The sequence below is a fragment of the Saimiri boliviensis genome, chromosome 4, assembly GCF_048565385.1.
Source record: "Saimiri boliviensis isolate mSaiBol1 chromosome 4, mSaiBol1.pri, whole genome shotgun sequence".
In the NCBI taxonomy this organism is placed as follows: domain Eukaryota; kingdom Metazoa; phylum Chordata; class Mammalia; order Primates; family Cebidae; genus Saimiri; species Saimiri boliviensis.
In genome coordinates, this window is record NC_133452.1 from 69,780,156 (window position 1) to 69,797,755 (window position 17,600).

General features: G+C 39.0%; 1 protein-coding gene across 2 annotated transcripts in view; it reads left to right on the plus strand.

Annotated features, from left to right (window-relative positions):
* Window positions 1–15,768, plus strand: part of COQ3 (coenzyme Q3, methyltransferase) — a 35,774-nt gene extending 20,006 nt beyond the window's left edge. The window contains exons 3-7 of one of the 2 annotated variants that reach the window (XM_039465760.2): window positions 147–299; window positions 3,194–3,293; window positions 5,081–5,323; window positions 9,790–9,949; window positions 11,884–15,766. In XM_039465760.2, the coding sequence (XP_039321694.1) occupies window positions 147–299; window positions 3,194–3,293; window positions 5,081–5,323; window positions 9,790–9,949; window positions 11,884–12,104 (877 nt within the window). In that variant the 3' untranslated portion in view covers window positions 12,105–15,766. Of the gene's footprint in view, window positions 1–146; window positions 300–3,193; window positions 3,294–5,080; window positions 5,324–9,789; window positions 9,950–11,883 lie in introns of both variants that reach the window. The other variant, XM_074397681.1, reaches the window with a different exon arrangement.
* Window positions 15,769–17,600: the final 1,832 nt, after the last annotated feature.

A 17,600-nucleotide genomic window follows, 5' to 3' on the forward strand; every position in this document is an offset into this window, starting at 1 on the left:
TTGGTTTTAAAGCGTCAATATTGAGCAATGTACAGATTTAGAATATAATAAATTGTAAGTAAGACTATGTTTCTATATAACATATCCCATGTTAAACTTTTCTTCAAAACAGTGGTATTTGCTGGTTCTTCATTTTCGCCTCATAGGTACCCTTGGACAAAACTGTACAGTACTTTCCAAACCACTGTCGACAGTGGTGAGCTGAAAACCTTCATGGCCCTGGCTCACAAATGGTGGGATGAGCAAGGAGTATATGGACCTCTTCATTCCATGAATGACCTGAGGGTGCCATTTATTAGGTAACATTCCAGAAACTCTAAGTCTTTTTAAGTGGAACTTTTTAAGAATTCATATTTTACATTCATTTTTGTTTTGGTTTATACCTAGTTAAAAATGCTGCACTTTAAGTTGGCTTTGGAAATTAGAGAGATTCATTTCCGTGACCACTGTTTGAAACGATTAATTTTTAATAGTATCACCCAAGGTCCAGACTGCTTTCATAGCTTAATTTGAAGCATATTTGTACATTATCAAGTCAATTAGAATTAAGTCCTTATAAACACAAACTAGGGTCTTATGGCTTCAAGCCCATTTTGTTTTATTTATTTTATTTTTCATTTACTTATTTATTTATTTATTTTTGAGATACAGTTTCGCTTTTGTCACCCAGGCTGGAGTGCAATGGCGAGATCTCGGTTCACCACAACCTCCGCCTCCTGGGTTCAAGCAGTTCTCCTGCTTCACCTTCCCAAGTAGCTGGGATTACGGGTATCTGCCACCATGCTCAGCTAATTTTTGTAGTTTTAGTAGACACAGGGTTTCACTGTGTTGGCCAGGCCGATCTTAAACTCCTGACCTCAGGTGATCCACCCACCTTGGCCTCCCGAAGTGCTGGGATTACAGGCATTAGCCACCATGCTTGGCCCAAGGCCATTTTATGCCTGTAGACCTACAGTGGCCTCATTGACTTAGGCAGTTCTGATAAAGGGAATTCTGCTGTGAAAGTCTGATTCAACAAATTTTTCTGAGAACTTACCTCATACAGAGCTCAGGGGCTAGACTGTAAAAGATTCTAAGACAATTAAACACAATCTATGTGGTTTGGGAACTTATAGGGTGCTGTGGGAGTTAAAGAAAGGCAAGAGTTCATCAAGGCTTACATTTAAGACATTGTTCATTTGTTCTTCTGTCCATTTATGTATTTATCAAACAATTTTGGGCAAAGCATTTTAACAGTCACAGAATATCTGACTCAGACTTTGCCCTCAAGGAACTTCCTGGTTGGTTTTTGCTGGTTGATCCAGAATCAGTGTAGCAAAAAGAGAAATACTGGCATGCTTTAATACTACTGACTTTGTGGACCACTGCAACAAACAGTAAAGCAAAGGAAAACAGACATGTCGTTCATGTAAGCTAGAACACTGGTTCTCAAAGTGTAGGCCCTCGACAGTGACATTAGTTCACCTAGGAACTCATTAGAAATGCAAATTATCAGGTCTCTTCAGGGACCTACTTCTCTGTGGAGGGTACAGTACTCTGTTTTTTGTTTGTTTGTTTGTTTGTTTTGTTTTTTTTTTTTTTTGAGACGGAGTTTCGCTCTTATTACCCAGGCTGGAGTGCAATGGCGCGATCTCGGCTCACCGCAACCTCCGCCTCCTGGGTTCAAGCAATTCTCCTGCCTCAGCCTCCTAAGTAGCTGGGATTACAGGCACATGCCACCATGCCCAGCTAATTTTTGTATTTTTTAGTAGAGACGGGTTTTCACCATGTTGACCAGGATGGTCTTGCTCTCTCGACCTCGTGATCCACCCGCCTCGGCCTCCCAAAGTGCTGGGATTACAGGCTTGAGCCACCGTGCCCAGCCAGTACTCTGTTTTAAGCAAACTTTTCTGGTGATTCTGATGCATAGTAAGTTTGAGAATTAATCTATTCAAACTACTGTGACACCTTTAATTAGACATCATACATAATAACCCAGGGCAGTGCAAGGTATGGTTAAAAGTTTAGATTTTATTTTAAGCATAATTAGAAGCCATCGAAGGAAAGTGGTATGATCTAAATTATGATGTAAAGAAGTCATTTTAGTTGCTGTTTAAAGAATGGATCGGACTTCATTTGAAATGGGTCCTTTCCACTATCCTTGTTATTCTTAGAATTCAATTAATTTTAATGATAATAGAAGATATCTTAAGATATCCTCATTATGAATAATATTTTAGGTATAATTAAAGCTTATATATAATCCATATATATTTATATGTTTAATTTTCATACTGTTAGGTGTGTATATATACTTATGTGCATATGTGTGTATACATATGTTTGTATAGGTAAAGTATTATTGTGATTATCTTAGAATTAAGTTTTCTTGATTTAGATGCCTGTTACATGCTCATACATGAAAACACTACTCATTTAGAAGATTAAAAGAGATTCCATTTCGAAGGGAATATAGACAAATTCTGAAAATATAGGTCTCTTATTTGCTTTTCCTAAGCTCTGTAAAATAACCTATTTGCGCCGGGCGCGGTGGCTCAAGCCTGTAATCCCAGCACTTTGGGAGGCCGAGGCGGGTAGATCACGAGGTCAAGAGATCGAGACCATCCTGGTCAACATGGTGAAACCCCGTCTCTACTAAAAATACAAAAAATCGGCTGGGCATGGTGGCGCGTGCCTGTAATCCCAGCTACTCAGGAGGCTGAGGCAGGAGAATTGCCTGAACCCAGGAGGCGGAGGTTGCGGTGAGCTGAGATCGTGCCATTGCACTCCAGCCTGGGTAACAAGAGGAAACTCCGTCTCAAAAAAAAAAAAAAATAACCTATTTGCTACTGACATGAAATAGGTCTAGCAAGTATTGACAACAAAGCCAAAACATATGTCATGCTATCTCAAGCAACTGAAATTAGGTTAATCTAAACTAGATTATTTTGAAATTTTTCCTTTATCTTATTACTAAAACAATACTTGTCATAATTACTACTAGATTATTTCAGACCTTTAAGCCTCCTGCTTTTGATTATTGAAAATGTTTTGTAAATTATCACTTAATGTTGAAAATAAAAGACCTGTTTATCCAAAAATATAAATAATCTATTTAAATGGGAGTTAATATTTCCTTGAAAACTACATACATTTAAGACTTTTCATTGATAAAATTAATTATTTATTTTGGTATGTTTTGAATTTTTTAAAGAGACAATCTTCTGAAAACAATTCCTAATCACCAGCCAGGAAAACCTTTGTCTGGGATGAAGATTCTTGATGTTGGCTGTGGTGGTGGGCTGTTAACTGAAGTAAGTGACAGTTTTCCTGCCATTTTTAACTGAGGGAAAAAAATTAAGAAGTAGATTTGTGCCTCATTTATCATTTCAACAAATAATATTATTCATTAAAAAAAGAAATGCATATTGGGAGCCCGGGGTGGGTGGATCGCGTGAGGTCAGGAGTTTGAGACCAGCCTGGCCAACATGGCAAAACCCATCTCCACTGAAAATACAAAAATTAGGGCCGGGCGCAGTGGCTCAAGCCTGTAATCCCAGCACTTTGGGAGGCCGAGGCGGGTGGATCATAAGGTCGAGAGATCGAGACCAACCTGGTCAACATGGTGAAACCCCATCTCTACTAAAAATACAAAAAATTAGCTGGGCATGGTGGCGCGTGCCTATAATCCCAGCTACTTAGGAGGCTGAGACAGGAGAATTGCCTGAACCCAGGAGGCGGAGGTTGCGGTGAGCCGAGATCGCGCCATTGCACTCCAGCCTGGGTAACAAGAGCGAAACTCCAACTCAAAAAAAAAAATTAGCCAGGTGTGGTGGCAGGCATCTGTAATCCCTGCTACTCGGGAAACTGAGGCAGGAGTATCACTTGAATCCAGGAGGCAGAGGTTGCAGTGAGTCGAGATTGTGCCATTGTACTCCAGCCTGGGCAACAGAGCAAGACTGTCTCTCCAAAAAACAGCATAATGTTGATTTTAATCTTTTTTGTTTTTTGAGACAGTGTTTCACTCTGCCCAGGCTAGAGTGCAATGGCATGATTTCAGCTCACCGCAGTCTCTACCTCCAGGTTCAAGTGATTCTCCTGCCTCAGACTCCCAACTAGCTTTAATTACAGGCACCCGCCACAACCCCTGGATAATTTTTTGTATTTTTAGTAGAGACGAGGTTTTGCCGTATTGGCCAGTCTGGTCTCAAACTCCTGACCTCAGGTGATCTACACGCTTCAGCCTCCCAAAGTGTTGGGATTACAGTCAGTAGCCACCATACCTGGCCAACCTGTGTTTAAAAACTTGGACATGTCATAGGAAATAACTAAATACAAAACTTGAAAGAAGAATTAGCTATGAAAAAATCATTTCTAGTCAGTCAGATAAAAAAAAGCTTGAGAAAAGATTGTTCTTTAAACAATTTGAATATTTCAGAAATGATTGCTGTTTTTACAGTGACTTGTTACATCTATTGCACTTTAACTGTGTTAATACTGTACTATGTACAAGTAAATGTGCCTAGAGTACATAGACAAAATTGTTTTCACTGTCTTCAAGTAGTTTTTTTTTTTTTTTTGAGACGGAGTTTCCTCTTGTTACCCAGGCTGGAGTGCAATGGCGCGAGCTCGGCTCACTGAAACCTCCGCCTCCTGGGTTCAGGCAATTCTCCAGCCTCAACCTCCTGAGTAGCTGGGATTATAGGCACACCACCATGCCCAGCTAATTTTTTGTATTTTTAGTAGAGACGGGGTTTCACCATGTTGACCAGGATGGTCTCGATCTCTTGACCTCGTGATCCACCCGCCTCGGCCTCCCAAAGTGCTGGGATTACAGGCGTGAGCCACCACGCCCGGCCAAGTAGTTTTTTTTAAATCAGTTTTTGTTGTTTTAATTGTTCTTCTTACCTTTAAGGGTTTGATTATCAAAAATTTTTAATGTGTACAAACTAAAGAAAATAGTATATGAATTTCCATGTACCCATAAATGATGTCTAGTATTTACCACCTCATGGTTAATCTTGTTTCATTTTGGTAAGTTTTTTACTGCTAACATGTGTTCTATTTTCTTCCTGAGGGTAACAGTTTTTTATGCCATTAGCCTCTAGGGCGGCTTGGGGCTTCAGTTATTGGAATCGATCCTGTGGATGAGAACATTAAAACAGCACGGTGCCATAAATCATTTGATCCAGTACTGGATAAGAGGATAGAGTACAGAGTGTGTTCTCTGGAAGAGATTGCGGAAGAGACTGCAGAAACATTTGATGCTGTTGTAGCTTCTGAAGTTGTAGAACATGTGATTGATCTAGAAACGTTTTTACAGTGCTGCTGTCAAGTGTTAAAGGTAAGGTTTATGGAGTTTACATCTTGACTTCTTCTTCTGAGTGTGTGTATATGTATCCATAGCAATAAAATGGTCCATAATGTATAAGCAGTCCAGCAGGCAAGGTATAGTAGAGATGAAACCAGGAAGCCAGGAGAAGGGGGCAGCATCTCTGCTGTAAATTTCTACTGTCCTTCAGCTTGCCCTCACTTCCAGGGTTTTCCTGTGTTCTTTTAGTATCTTGGATGTCCAGGGATCTTGAAAAATGTTGGTGCTGGCCGGACATGGTGGCTTACACCTGTAATCCCAGCACTTTGGGAGACCAAGGCAGGCAGATCACTTGAGGCCAGGAGTTCAAGATTAGCCTTGGTAACATGGTGAAACCCTGTCTCTACTAAAAATACCAAAAATTAGCTGAACATGGTGGTTCACGCCTGTAATCCCAGCTACTCGGGAGGCTGAGGCACAAGAATCACTGAACCCAGGAGGTGGAGGTTGCGGTGAGACGAGACCACACCACTGCACTCCAGCCTGGGCAACAGAGTGAGACCCTGTCTCCAAAAAGAAAAGAAAAATTTTGGTGCTGAACATTGGAAAACCATACATTTATAGCAGTATTTTTCCATTGGTATAGTCTGTATTAAATACTTAATAGATATTGAATGACAATTTTAAAAAATTGATTTGGATGAATACTTAAAAATCAATAAAAATTATTAGCATAAATTTAATTAAATAAGATATGTAATTCTGTATGTGGTAAATGCATAATAGTTTTTAGCTTTTAAAGAATATTTCATAAATATGTTCTCACTTGATCTTACCTACAACTAGATAAGGAAGGAAAGGCAGGTGTTGTTATCACATCCTTTCACCTGTGAGGACTCAGGATTTGTGAGGTGTCAGAGGTCACTAGCCATTTAAGTGGGAGTTAAGGCCAGACCATTTGACTGCAAGTTTGGTTCTCTCCATTACTTATTATGCTTATATGTATAATTTGCCATAGACTTCATCCTCTGAATGTGGTTCTAAGTTTTCTTTTAATAAATGCCCTTAAAGCATTATTATTATTACTACATTGACTCTGTTGTTCACACACTCAGGAGGTGACATCCTAAGGTCAAAAGCCAAAACAATGAAATGCTTAGCTCTTAGCAAAACAGAGCTTTTTTTAAAAAAAAAAATAATTTTTTAAGTAATTTTAAATTTATAGCAAAATTGCAAAGATAGTACAGTGTTCCTTTCACCTGTCTTCCCCTTAGGTTAACATCTCACGTCATAAGGGTAGGAGCTAGGTTGAGTCAAGTGAGGCACTTAGGGCACGAAATTGTAGGAGACAGTCCCTCTCAGGTGCTGACCCTGCACTTGCACACTCTGAAAGGGGTTGCCTATTTCAGTTCTGTGCCCTAGAAGCCTCACTTGCCTCAAGTCCTAGCCCTTTATATAACCCATGGTACAGTTCTCAAAACTAAGAAATTAACATCAACATTATACTTGTTAACTGTACTGCAGAGCTTGTTAAATTTTATTAATTTATTTTTGCTAATGTCAGTTTGCTGTTAGAGGATCCAAACCAGACTCCTACATGTATTTAGCTTCCATTTCTCCTTAGTCTCTTTCAATCTGTGACAGTTTCTTGGTGTTTCCTCTTTTTGTTTTCTTGACAAGGTCTTACTCTGTTACCCAGGCTGGAGGGTACTGGCAAGATCACAGCTCACTGCAGCCATTTACTGGGCTCAAGCCATGCTCCTCTCTCATCACCCCAAGTAGCTGGGACCACAGGTGTATGTCACCATGTCTGGCTAATTTTAATTTTTAATTTTGTATTTTATTACTTTTTTGTAGAGACAGGGTCTCCCTATGTTTTCCAAGCTGGTTTCAAAATCCTGGGTTCAAGGAATCCTGCTGCTTCAGCCTCCCCAAGTGCTAGGATTACAGGTGTGAGCTACTCTGCCTAGCCCTTGTTTCCTCTTAAGTGGAGTTTTACTAGGCTTATCTCTTATTTTCCAAATAAGATTTCTTAACTGATTGTTAATTCTTATTTTGTATGTCAGTGTGTATTAATGGAGCTTCTTTGACACATATGAGGGATGCTGGCATTGTGGGCTCTAAAATTAATTTTTGCTTTAATGGAAAACCTATATTTTAAAAATGACTATTGCTTACCATCATTTCCTTAGAGTATGATTTTGTAGAACACAGATTAGATATTCATAAGTGATTTTTTTTTTTTTTTTTCAGAGACAGGGTCCTACCTCTGTCATCCAGGCTGGAGTACAGTGGTACTATCATAGCTCACTATAACCTCAAACTCCTGGGTTCAAGTGATCTTCCTGCCTCAGCCTCCCAAGCAGCTATGTCTACAGGTGCATACCACCATGCCTGACAGTTTGTTTTTTTGTTTTTTTTTTTTTTGAGACAGAGTTTTGCTCTTGTTGCCCAGGCTGGAGTGCAATGGCGCAATCTCGGCTCACCACAACCTCTGCCTCCTGGGTTCAGGCAATTCTCCTGCCTCAGCCTCCTGAGTAGCTGGGATTACAGGTACGCGCCACCATGTCCAGCTAATTTTTTGTATTTTTAGTAGAGACGGGGTTTCACCATGTTGACCAGGATGGTCTCGATCTCTTGACCTCGTGATCCACCCGCCTCGGCCTCCCAAAGTGCTGGGATTACAGACTTGAGCCACTGCGCCTGGCCCCGACAGTTTTTTTAAAATAATTTTTTTGTAGCTATGTTGATCAGGCTAATCTTGAACTCTTGGCCTCAAGCTGTCCTCCTGCCTCAGCACTAGAATTATAGGCATGAGCTACCATGCCTGGACTGTAAGTGATTCTTAAGATATTTTAGAATTTTAGAGTTTGAAGCTGCAGTGAGCTATGATCACGCCACTAAAGGAAAAAAAAAGATATTTTAGAATACCAGAGCTTTACAGAGGAAAGTTAAAATGTGTGCTAATATAGTATATGATATTTTTGTTTTTAAAGGCATACCCCAATATTTCAGGGTCCCCCACCTTAACTTTTTTGGTTTTGGCTTAGAGTGGTATCTAAGATATATTGTCTCTTTCTCCCAACCCCCTTTTCTTTCTCTCTTTCTTCCTATATGTAATATGATTATTTTGGAGGGAATCTTTGGCATTTTTCTCCAGTCAGGCTAATGACAATGTATAGAGAGCAGACATTAATATCCTTGCCATTGTGAGACAACATAAGGAAACACCATCAATATAGTTACTATAAAATGCCAGACTGAGTCTGGGTGTGCTGGCTCATGCCGGTAATCCCAGCGCTTTGGGAGGCCAAGGCAGGTGGATCACGAGGTCAACAGTTCAATACCAGCCAGGCTAACATGGTGAAATCCCATTTCTACTAAAAATACAAAATCAGCCAGGTGCAGTGACAGGCATCTGTAATCCCAGCTGCTCAGGAGGCTGAGGCAAGAGAATTGTTTGAACCCACTAGGTAGAGGTTGAAGTGAGCCAGGATCATGCCACTGCACTCTAGTCTGGACAACAGAGCAAGACTTTGTCTCAAAAAATAATAAAATAAAATAAAATTGCCAACTGAATAGTCCCATAAATAGTCCCATAAATCCTTTACATTCATTCCAGTGCTTATCTTGTTCTGGAATGAATGTAAAGGATATATGGGACTATTTATAAATCCCATAAGTTTATAAATAATGAGAGAGAGAGAGAGAGAGAGAGAGAGAGAGAGAGAGAGAGAGAGACAGAACCTCCACCTCTCATGTTCCAGTGATTCTCTTGCCTCAGCTTCTGAGTAGCTGGGAATACAGGCACGTGCCACCATGCCCAGCTAATTGTTATACTTTTAGTAGATACAGGGAGTTTCACCATGTTGGCCAGGCTGGTCTCAAACTCTTGATCTCAAGTGATCTTCCTGCCTTAGCCTCCCAGAGTCCTGGTAATACAGGTGTAAGCCACCATGGCAGGTCAGTCTTTATATTTTTTATAAAAATGAAATCAAAACAAAACAAAAAACATTCAAACATAATCATTAATGTGTTAGTCAGAGAACACTTATTGGTAGTGCTTCCCTGCATAAGATGTATAGCTCTGTGCTATAACAAACGAGTTAAGACAGGCTCAGCCCTTACAGTGAAAACTGTTTTGACATATGTTAGAATGTGAATGTGGACATGTAACAAGGAAAAGCAGCCTGATCTCATTCTGTATTTTATCATAAATTGATATATAAAAAAAGTATAAATATAAATCATAATTATGTATGATCTTAAGAGTTGTAAACACTGTTGTATATACTCACTGAGTACATCTAAAATGCCTTTTATAGTGAATTTCCCAAGAGAAAAAAATAGTATTTTGGTGAATTATATTTTATTCAAACATATGTATCTTAATGGCACTCAGATTATTTGGAAGAAAGGAGGGAGGAGGGGGAGATTTACCCTTAATTGATACACTTAACCTTTTACATTTTACTTCTGTATAATTTCATTTCTTTTAGCCTGGTGGTTCTTTATTCATTACTACAATCAACAAAACACAACTTTCCTATGCTTTAGGAATTGTTTTTTCAGAGCAAATTGCAGGTATTGTACCAAAAGGTACTCATACATGGGAGAAGTTTGTTTCACCTGAAACACTAGAGAGCATTCTGGAATCAAGTAAGTATTAAGAGCATTTTTTCCAGTTTTCCAGGCCTAACTGAACTTTTAATATCCCAGTAATTAGAAATCACTCAACCTAGCACTTAATAAAATAGGCTGCTGTATTTTTGGATGTTGGTTTTATCTCCTCAACTAGGTCATAAACTCTTTGATGTTAGGATTAAGTAATAGATACCACTTCCGTTTTACCTGTTGCCCCCAACCCAGGGCCAAGCAGGTAACAGATGATCAGTGAATACTTTTTGGCTCTTTAGTCCTCACTTGTTTAAGAATGAGGTACAGATGTCTGCTATTTACACATTCTCAATCTGCCCTATTGAGCTTAGCTTGTATCAGCTTGTCTTACATATTATTTTTCCTGATTCCGCCACAGTTACATATATTTTGAACGTCAGTGTCACTTTTTATGTATTTTATGTGACTCACAGCATGACTTCATGGTTATTTGGGTGTTTTTTTCATCCTTTTAAGGCCTGTAAGCTTCTTGAAGGCAAAACTATGTCTCCTTTTTGTACTCTCTACAATGCCTAGCTCTGCTTTACACAGAGTCAATTTATGTCATGAATTCCTGTCAAGTAACAGTGTTTATCAGTTCATTTACTTGGCATTTGGTGTTTCTGTTGAGTACTTAGATTCCTATATTTCGAATTTTTTTCATATAACTATCAATAAACTTGATTTTACTTGGAATATTATCAGTACATAGCAATGTAGTAAAGTCTAAAGATTTCTGTGAGTAACTTTGTTGAAAATAAAGTAAGGCTGCACATAGTGGCTCATGCCTGTAATTCCAGCATTTTGGGAGGCTGAGTCAGGCAGATTATTTCAAGTCAGGACTTTGAGACCAGCCTGGTCAATGTGGCAAAACCCATCTCTACTAAGAATACAAAAATTAGCTGGGCATGATGCCACATGCCTGTAATCCAGCTACTTGAGAGGCTGAAGCAGGAGAATCACTTGAATTCAGGAGATGGAGGTTGCAGTGAGCCGAGATTGTGCCACTATGTTCCAGCCTAGGTGACAAAATGAAACTCTGTCTCAAAAAAGAAAAGAAAAGAAGGAGGGAGGGAAGTAGGAAAAAAAAGTTTTAAAGATGAGTTATGGAGACAATCTTTTATTGGCAGGTGTTTTTTTTTAATTTTTTTATTTTTATTTTTATTTTTTTTGAGACGGAGTTTCGCTCTTGTTACCCAGGCTGGAGTGCAATGGCGCGATCTCGGCTCACCACAACCTCTGCCTCCCAGGTTCAGGCAATTCTCCTGCCTCAGCCTCCTGAGTAGCTGGGATTACAGGCACGCACCACCATGTCCAGCTAATTTTTTGTATTTTTAGTAGAGACGGGGTTTCACCATGTTGACCAGGATGGTCTCGATCTCTTGACCTCGTGATTCACCCGTCTCGGCCTCCCAAAGTGCTGGGATTACAGGCTTGAGCCACCGCGCCTGGCCTGGCAGGTGTTTTTTAATAACAGCTAACATTTAATGAATACTTACCAAACTCCAAGCATTGTGCTAGTTTACACACATAGCTCATCTAATTCTAACAATTCTATGATGCAAGTTCTGTACATGTAAGAAAACTGAGGTTTAGAACAGTTAAGTGACTTGCCCATGGTCACCATATAATAGGTGCCTGAGCTGGGATTTGAATCCAGGCACACTGCTTTAGAGTATGTGTTCTAATTGTGACTTACTGCAGTTCTGCAGTAAATTGTGATTAGTACATAGTTATAAAATATGTTTGCTGATTAAGTTAGGAATCCTTAGGAATCCTTTTTTTTTTTTTTTTTTTTTTTTTTTTTTTTTTCTTTCCTTCTTCTCTTACCCACTTAGTGTCCTCCCAGCATTTTTAATACAGAGAGTTGCATGAGACTCTTGGAAATTGGAAGGAAAATATTTATTAAATCTACTGTTTCTGATATTTTTTTTCAGATGGTCTGTCAGTTCACACAGTGGTAGGAATGCTGTATAACCCCTTCTCAGGTTACTGGCATTGGAGTGAAAATACCAGCCTTAACTATGTAGCTCATGCTGTAAAATCCAGGGTCCAGGAACACCCAATGTCAGCTGAGTTTGTTTTAAAGGGAGAAACAGAGGCGCTCCAAGCTACTGCCTGCACCAATCCAGCTGTGCATGAAGAGCTGAAGAAATGAATTTTTCCTGAGGATTGTAGTAATACGGCTTGGATATCTGATGTTTACAAATATAAGAAATGTACAATTTATCCTTTGAGAGAGAATCATGAAGAAAAGAAGGTCAATAAAAAGGGCTAAAATCTTGGACAAAAGTTTTTGTTATTTCATCTAGTAGCTGCTTTCAAGGGTTTCTATGAATAAAAATTTTGTCAAGGTATTATTGTGTGATCTAGGAGTTTAAGTTTCAACCTTTGTTGTATAACTAGGGTATGCATATTCATTTCATCTCACAAACTATATACATATATATAAATACGTTCTACGTGTGTGTGTGTGTGTGTGTGTGTGTATGCTGTAATTTGATTTTGTTTTGAGACAGGGTTTCACTCTGTTGCCCAGGCTAGAGTGTGGTGGTGTGATCATGGCTTACTGCAGCCTCAGCCTCCAGGGCTGAAGTGATCTTCACATCTCAGACTTCCGAGTAGCTGGAACTATAGGTATGCACCACCATGCCTGGCTAACTTTCTTATTTTTTATTTTTATTTTTATTATTTTTTAGATGGAATCTTCCTCTGTCACACCCAAGCTGGAGTGCAGTGGTCCCATCTCAGGTCACTGCAACCTCTGCCTCCCAAGTTCAAGCAATTCTCCTGACTTAGCCTCATGAGTAGCTGGGATTACAGGTGTGGCCACTACACCCAATCCATAACTAAATTTTTAAACTGAGTTTAAAAAAAAAATCTTTTCTACTTAAAAAAGCACCATAAAACATTTAAGGAATGGTATACCGAAGCATGTCCAAATAACCTGAAATTCTTGGTATTAATATTTGAATCCAAATCCAGCACATATTTAACAACTCATTTGCCTTCCAACAAAGTAAAATTTAAAGGAAAAAAATATGTTTTATCTTCCCAAATATGTGATATGCCATTATTACTGAATTATCTTGAAGCAGTTATTACTGAATCATCTTGAATTTCTAGTACTTAACAATGTATATATTTAACAACTGTGAAAATTAGGCATCTCTTTCTACAATAAATGAATTTTGTTTGGGACACTGCTTTTGAATCAATTCCATTATATATTTCTTAGATTAATCTTTAATACTAATGCCTCTTTTTCCAACAGATAGAGTGAGGAGGCTTTATTTACTAAGTAGATGTAGGGGTTCACTCAGTGTGGTGGGAAAAAAATTTGAAATAGAAGCAGATCTTCTTGGAAGGCCAGAAGGTTTTTTGCAAAAGCCTCAGAAAAGAATAAGGTAAGACAGTGTCTCTTACCCACAGGCAATTAGGCAGAAAGGAATGTAAGGGAGTTTACCTAAAGAGCTTGTTTACTAATGTGGTTCTAAGACCAACCTTTGAACATCCACAGGCACATGACTGCTCTCTACTCAAGGGGTCAACAATGTTATTACCCACAAATGGTGTTTGCTTTAAGCCTTGGAACCTGGCCTTTAATCAACCACAAGTGTGTTGACTCAAAGCCTCTGTCACTAAATCTATACTGAATAAATTCCCAGAGTGCCAGCTGGTTAGGGCTGCAGCTGTTAACTCTTTATCAGACTCTTCTCGGTGTCTGTGAGTGGCCTGGACCCCTAGTCCACTCTTTCACCAGATATTTGTGTCTGAGTGTATTTGTTCGTCCGTTGCTGGGCCAGGGTCTGCCAGTAGGACCTGGCAAGAAAGCTACTAGAAAACAAAGAATCAAACTTTCAGATGAAGTCCAGTGGAAACTCCTAATTTTTAGTCTCCTAATTAGTCACTGGCAACTGAAGTTAAAGTTTTTCTTCCAATTCTTCACTTTCTTCCCCTAAAATGCCATTGAAAAAAACAATAAGCTAAGATAGTTGGGAAGTGTTTGCCCAAGGAGCCTAAACCAACAAGACATTGACAAAGGAATATAAAAAACCTATGAACTGAAAAGTGGAAAAAGCAGAAAGTAAAAGCTGACCTCTACATGGGTCACACACTGTCCATCCGTGTTGTCACATTTGGCCAACACATTCTGTGTATGTCCTTAAGCAGCATCCAAATTTTCAGAAAAAGCCAGAGACTCATGTACTTCCAGAGGCATAAAAGCATATTTCACGTTAATCCTTTTAATTATAAAAATGTTAGCTGAAAAAGGAAGTTTTCATAACTAAGTTTTTGTTGTTGTTATTGTTGAGACAGAAACTTACTCTGTCACCCAGGCTGGAGAGCAATAGTGCCATCTTGGCTCACTGCAACCTCTGTTAATTCCTATGGAATTAATAGATGAAAATATATCTTGCCTCTGTGCCTAATCTAATTTGATCTTGCAGGCCAACTTCAATCATATTCCAGAATAAATCAACTTTAAAAAGACACTACAATTTTCTTAAATCTGTATTCGTAAAGTGAGTATTACCCAGCTGAAAAGTTCTAATTTTGAGAACCACCTATTTTTGAAAACCAGGAATGTAGCAGTTAGGGTTATAGTAGAGACTTTAATATGCAAAACTTCCTTTAGGAACCCTGGGGGAATAAGAGTCCCCTGCAATAAATAATGATGGAAACTTTAGGGCTGATAGTCCAGCAAAAGACTGTAGATCTGTCTTAGGAAGAAAAAGAACAAGGCTGGAGAAAGCAGGAAGGTGAATTTGCTTGGGATTTTTATTTGGGGTCGGAGGAACAGCTGTGGGAAACAGAGATGACCTGAATGAATATGCATACTCTACTTAAAAAAGTAGATAACTCACCTAGTCCTCATGAAGGCAGTCAAATTTCTCAGTGGGGCTACTAATTATAAAACCTCCTAAGGTTGGCTCTCAGAGCTATGTGCACTATGAGAGCAAAACTTGTAGCACTAGGAAGTAATAATGAATGACAGAAGGAAGAGTCACAAGGCAAGGTAGGTGGCGACAAGAGAGAAGTCAAGTGGTGTAGCTTTTTTGAAAACATCCGTGAGGAACCATAGGAGCTGGCACCCAGCACACACACAAAACACCTGTAGAACCTAGAGGAGCTTTCTGGCAAGATTCCAGAAACTAGCAATCAGTAATGAATAAAATCAGTAAAACATCATGTGCATATTCTACATATTTCCTCATGGTAAAACATGACAACAAAAATCTTTCTTTTATTTTACATCTTACATGAGGCACTAGAATTGTCAGCATCCATTCCTTAAATTATCCCTGAGTGTTCTCAAGTGAAAGTGTCAATGTTACTACAACCGTAAGCTTAGAAAACTTACTATTTTTGATAATGTTAGGATTCAGAAGTCAGGAGTATCATTTACACAATCTCTATGTAAACAAATCTCTCTCTAATTATCTATTTTGAGCATGCCATCTCTTTCCTGTTGGAGCCCTCACACATGTACTGACCCCACGCCCCAATCCCTTCTTCAGTGGTTTCTCACTGCTCCTAAGATACAAGGCCTAAATCCTTTAACATGGCTACCAAGTTCCTACATGATCTAGCCCTACCTTCTTCTCAAGCCTGTTTGTTTGCTTTCTGACAAGCTTGCTGGATTTGAATAACAGAACAGTTCATTACAAGTCTTTTGCATTATTTTATTGTATTTTATTTTTTGAGATGGAGTCTCACTCTCATCCAGGCTGGAGTTCAGTGATATGATCTCAGTTACCTGCAACCTCTATCTCCTGGGTTCAAGCAATTCTGCCTCAGCCTTCCAAGTAGCTGGGACCATAGGCTACATGCTCGGCTAATATATGTATATACATATATTATATATGTATATATATACATATATATGTATATACGTATATTATATATGTGTATATATATATATATATATATATATATATATATATATTTGTATTTTTAGTAGAGATGGGAGTTTCACCATGTTGGCCAGGCTGGTCTCGAACTCCTGACAAGTGATCCACCCGTCTTGGCCTCCCAAAGTGCTGGGATTATAGGCGTGAACCATCACGCCTGGCCTTTTGCGTTATTTTAAACTTTACATTTTAAAATAATTTCAGACTTAGAATAAAAGATACAAAAGGAATACAGAGTTCCCATATATCCTTTACTCAGCTTCTCCAAATGTTAACAATTTTAATCACATTATAATTATACAGAAAATTACATTTGGTACAATACTGTTATATAAAAAGTTTATTTAAATTGTATTAATTGTGCCACTAGTCGGGTTCTTTTTTTTTTTTTTTCTTTCAAAACAAGATCCCAGCCAGGCGCGGTGGCTCAAGCCTGTAATCCCAGCATTTTGGGAGGCTGAGGCGGGTGGATCACGAGGTCAAGAGATCGAGACCATCCTGGTCAACATGGTGAAACCCTGTCTCTACTAAAAAAAAATACAAAAAATTAGCTGGGCATGGTGGTGTGTGCCTGTAATCCCAGCTACTCAGGAGGCTGAGGCAGGAGAATTGCCTGAACCCAGGAGGCGGAGGTTGTGGTGAGCCAAGATTGCGCCATTGCACTCCAGCCTGGGTAACAAGAGCAAAACTCTGTCTCAAAAAAAAAAAAATAATAAATAAATAAGATCCCACATTGCATTAAATTGTCATGTCTTCTTAGTTTAATTTGGGATGGTTCCTTCATCCTTCTTTTAACATTCAAGACTTTGACACTTGAAGAACACTGGAGAGTTTAGAATGTACCTTGAACTTTTCTGAATTTTCTTTGTGATTAAGTTCTGATAATGCATTTTGGGAAGAATTCCACAATCATGATACTGTGCTCTTCTCCACATCAGTGCATCCTATCAGGAGACACATTATGTCAACTTGTCTTACTATTGGTGATGTTAACTTTAATTACTTCACCAAGGTGGTGTCTACTAGATTCATTCACTGTAAAGTTAGTATTTTTCCCTTTGAAATGAATGAGAATCTTGTGGCAAGATAACCCTAGGAATATATAAATATTCTGTTTTTCATCATATTTTTCCCACCAGTTGTATCATCCATTGATGCTTCTTGCTTGAAATTATTATGACTATGGTGTTTCTTTCTACACTTATTAATGGAATTCTTCTGAAAGGAAGAGCTGTCCCTTTTCCTCCATTTACTTATTTATTTATTTATTTACATCCATTAGACTCATGGATATTTATCATTGATGAGTTATTATTTATTACCATTTCATGAAACGATTATTCATTATTTTTTTTCAACTTGTCCCAGATTTCGCCATTGAAACCCCTCCTGTGTCCTTTCATGTCCCATCTTTTTTTTTTTTTTTGTGAGACGGAATCTGCTCTGTAGCCCAGGCTGGAGTGCAGTGATGCAATCTTGGCTCACTGCAACCTCTGACTCCTGGGTTCAAGCGATTCTCCTGCCTCAGCCTCCCGAGTAGCTGATTACAGGCACCTGCCACCATGCCTGGCTAATCTTTTTGTATTTTTAGTAGATATGGGGTTTCACCATGTTGGCCATCTGTCGCCCAGGCTGGAGTACAGTGGCTCTATCTTGGCTCACTGCAACCTCCGCCTACAGGATTCAAGCAATTCTCATCCCTTAGCCTCCTGGGTAGCTGGGATTACAGGCAGGCGCTA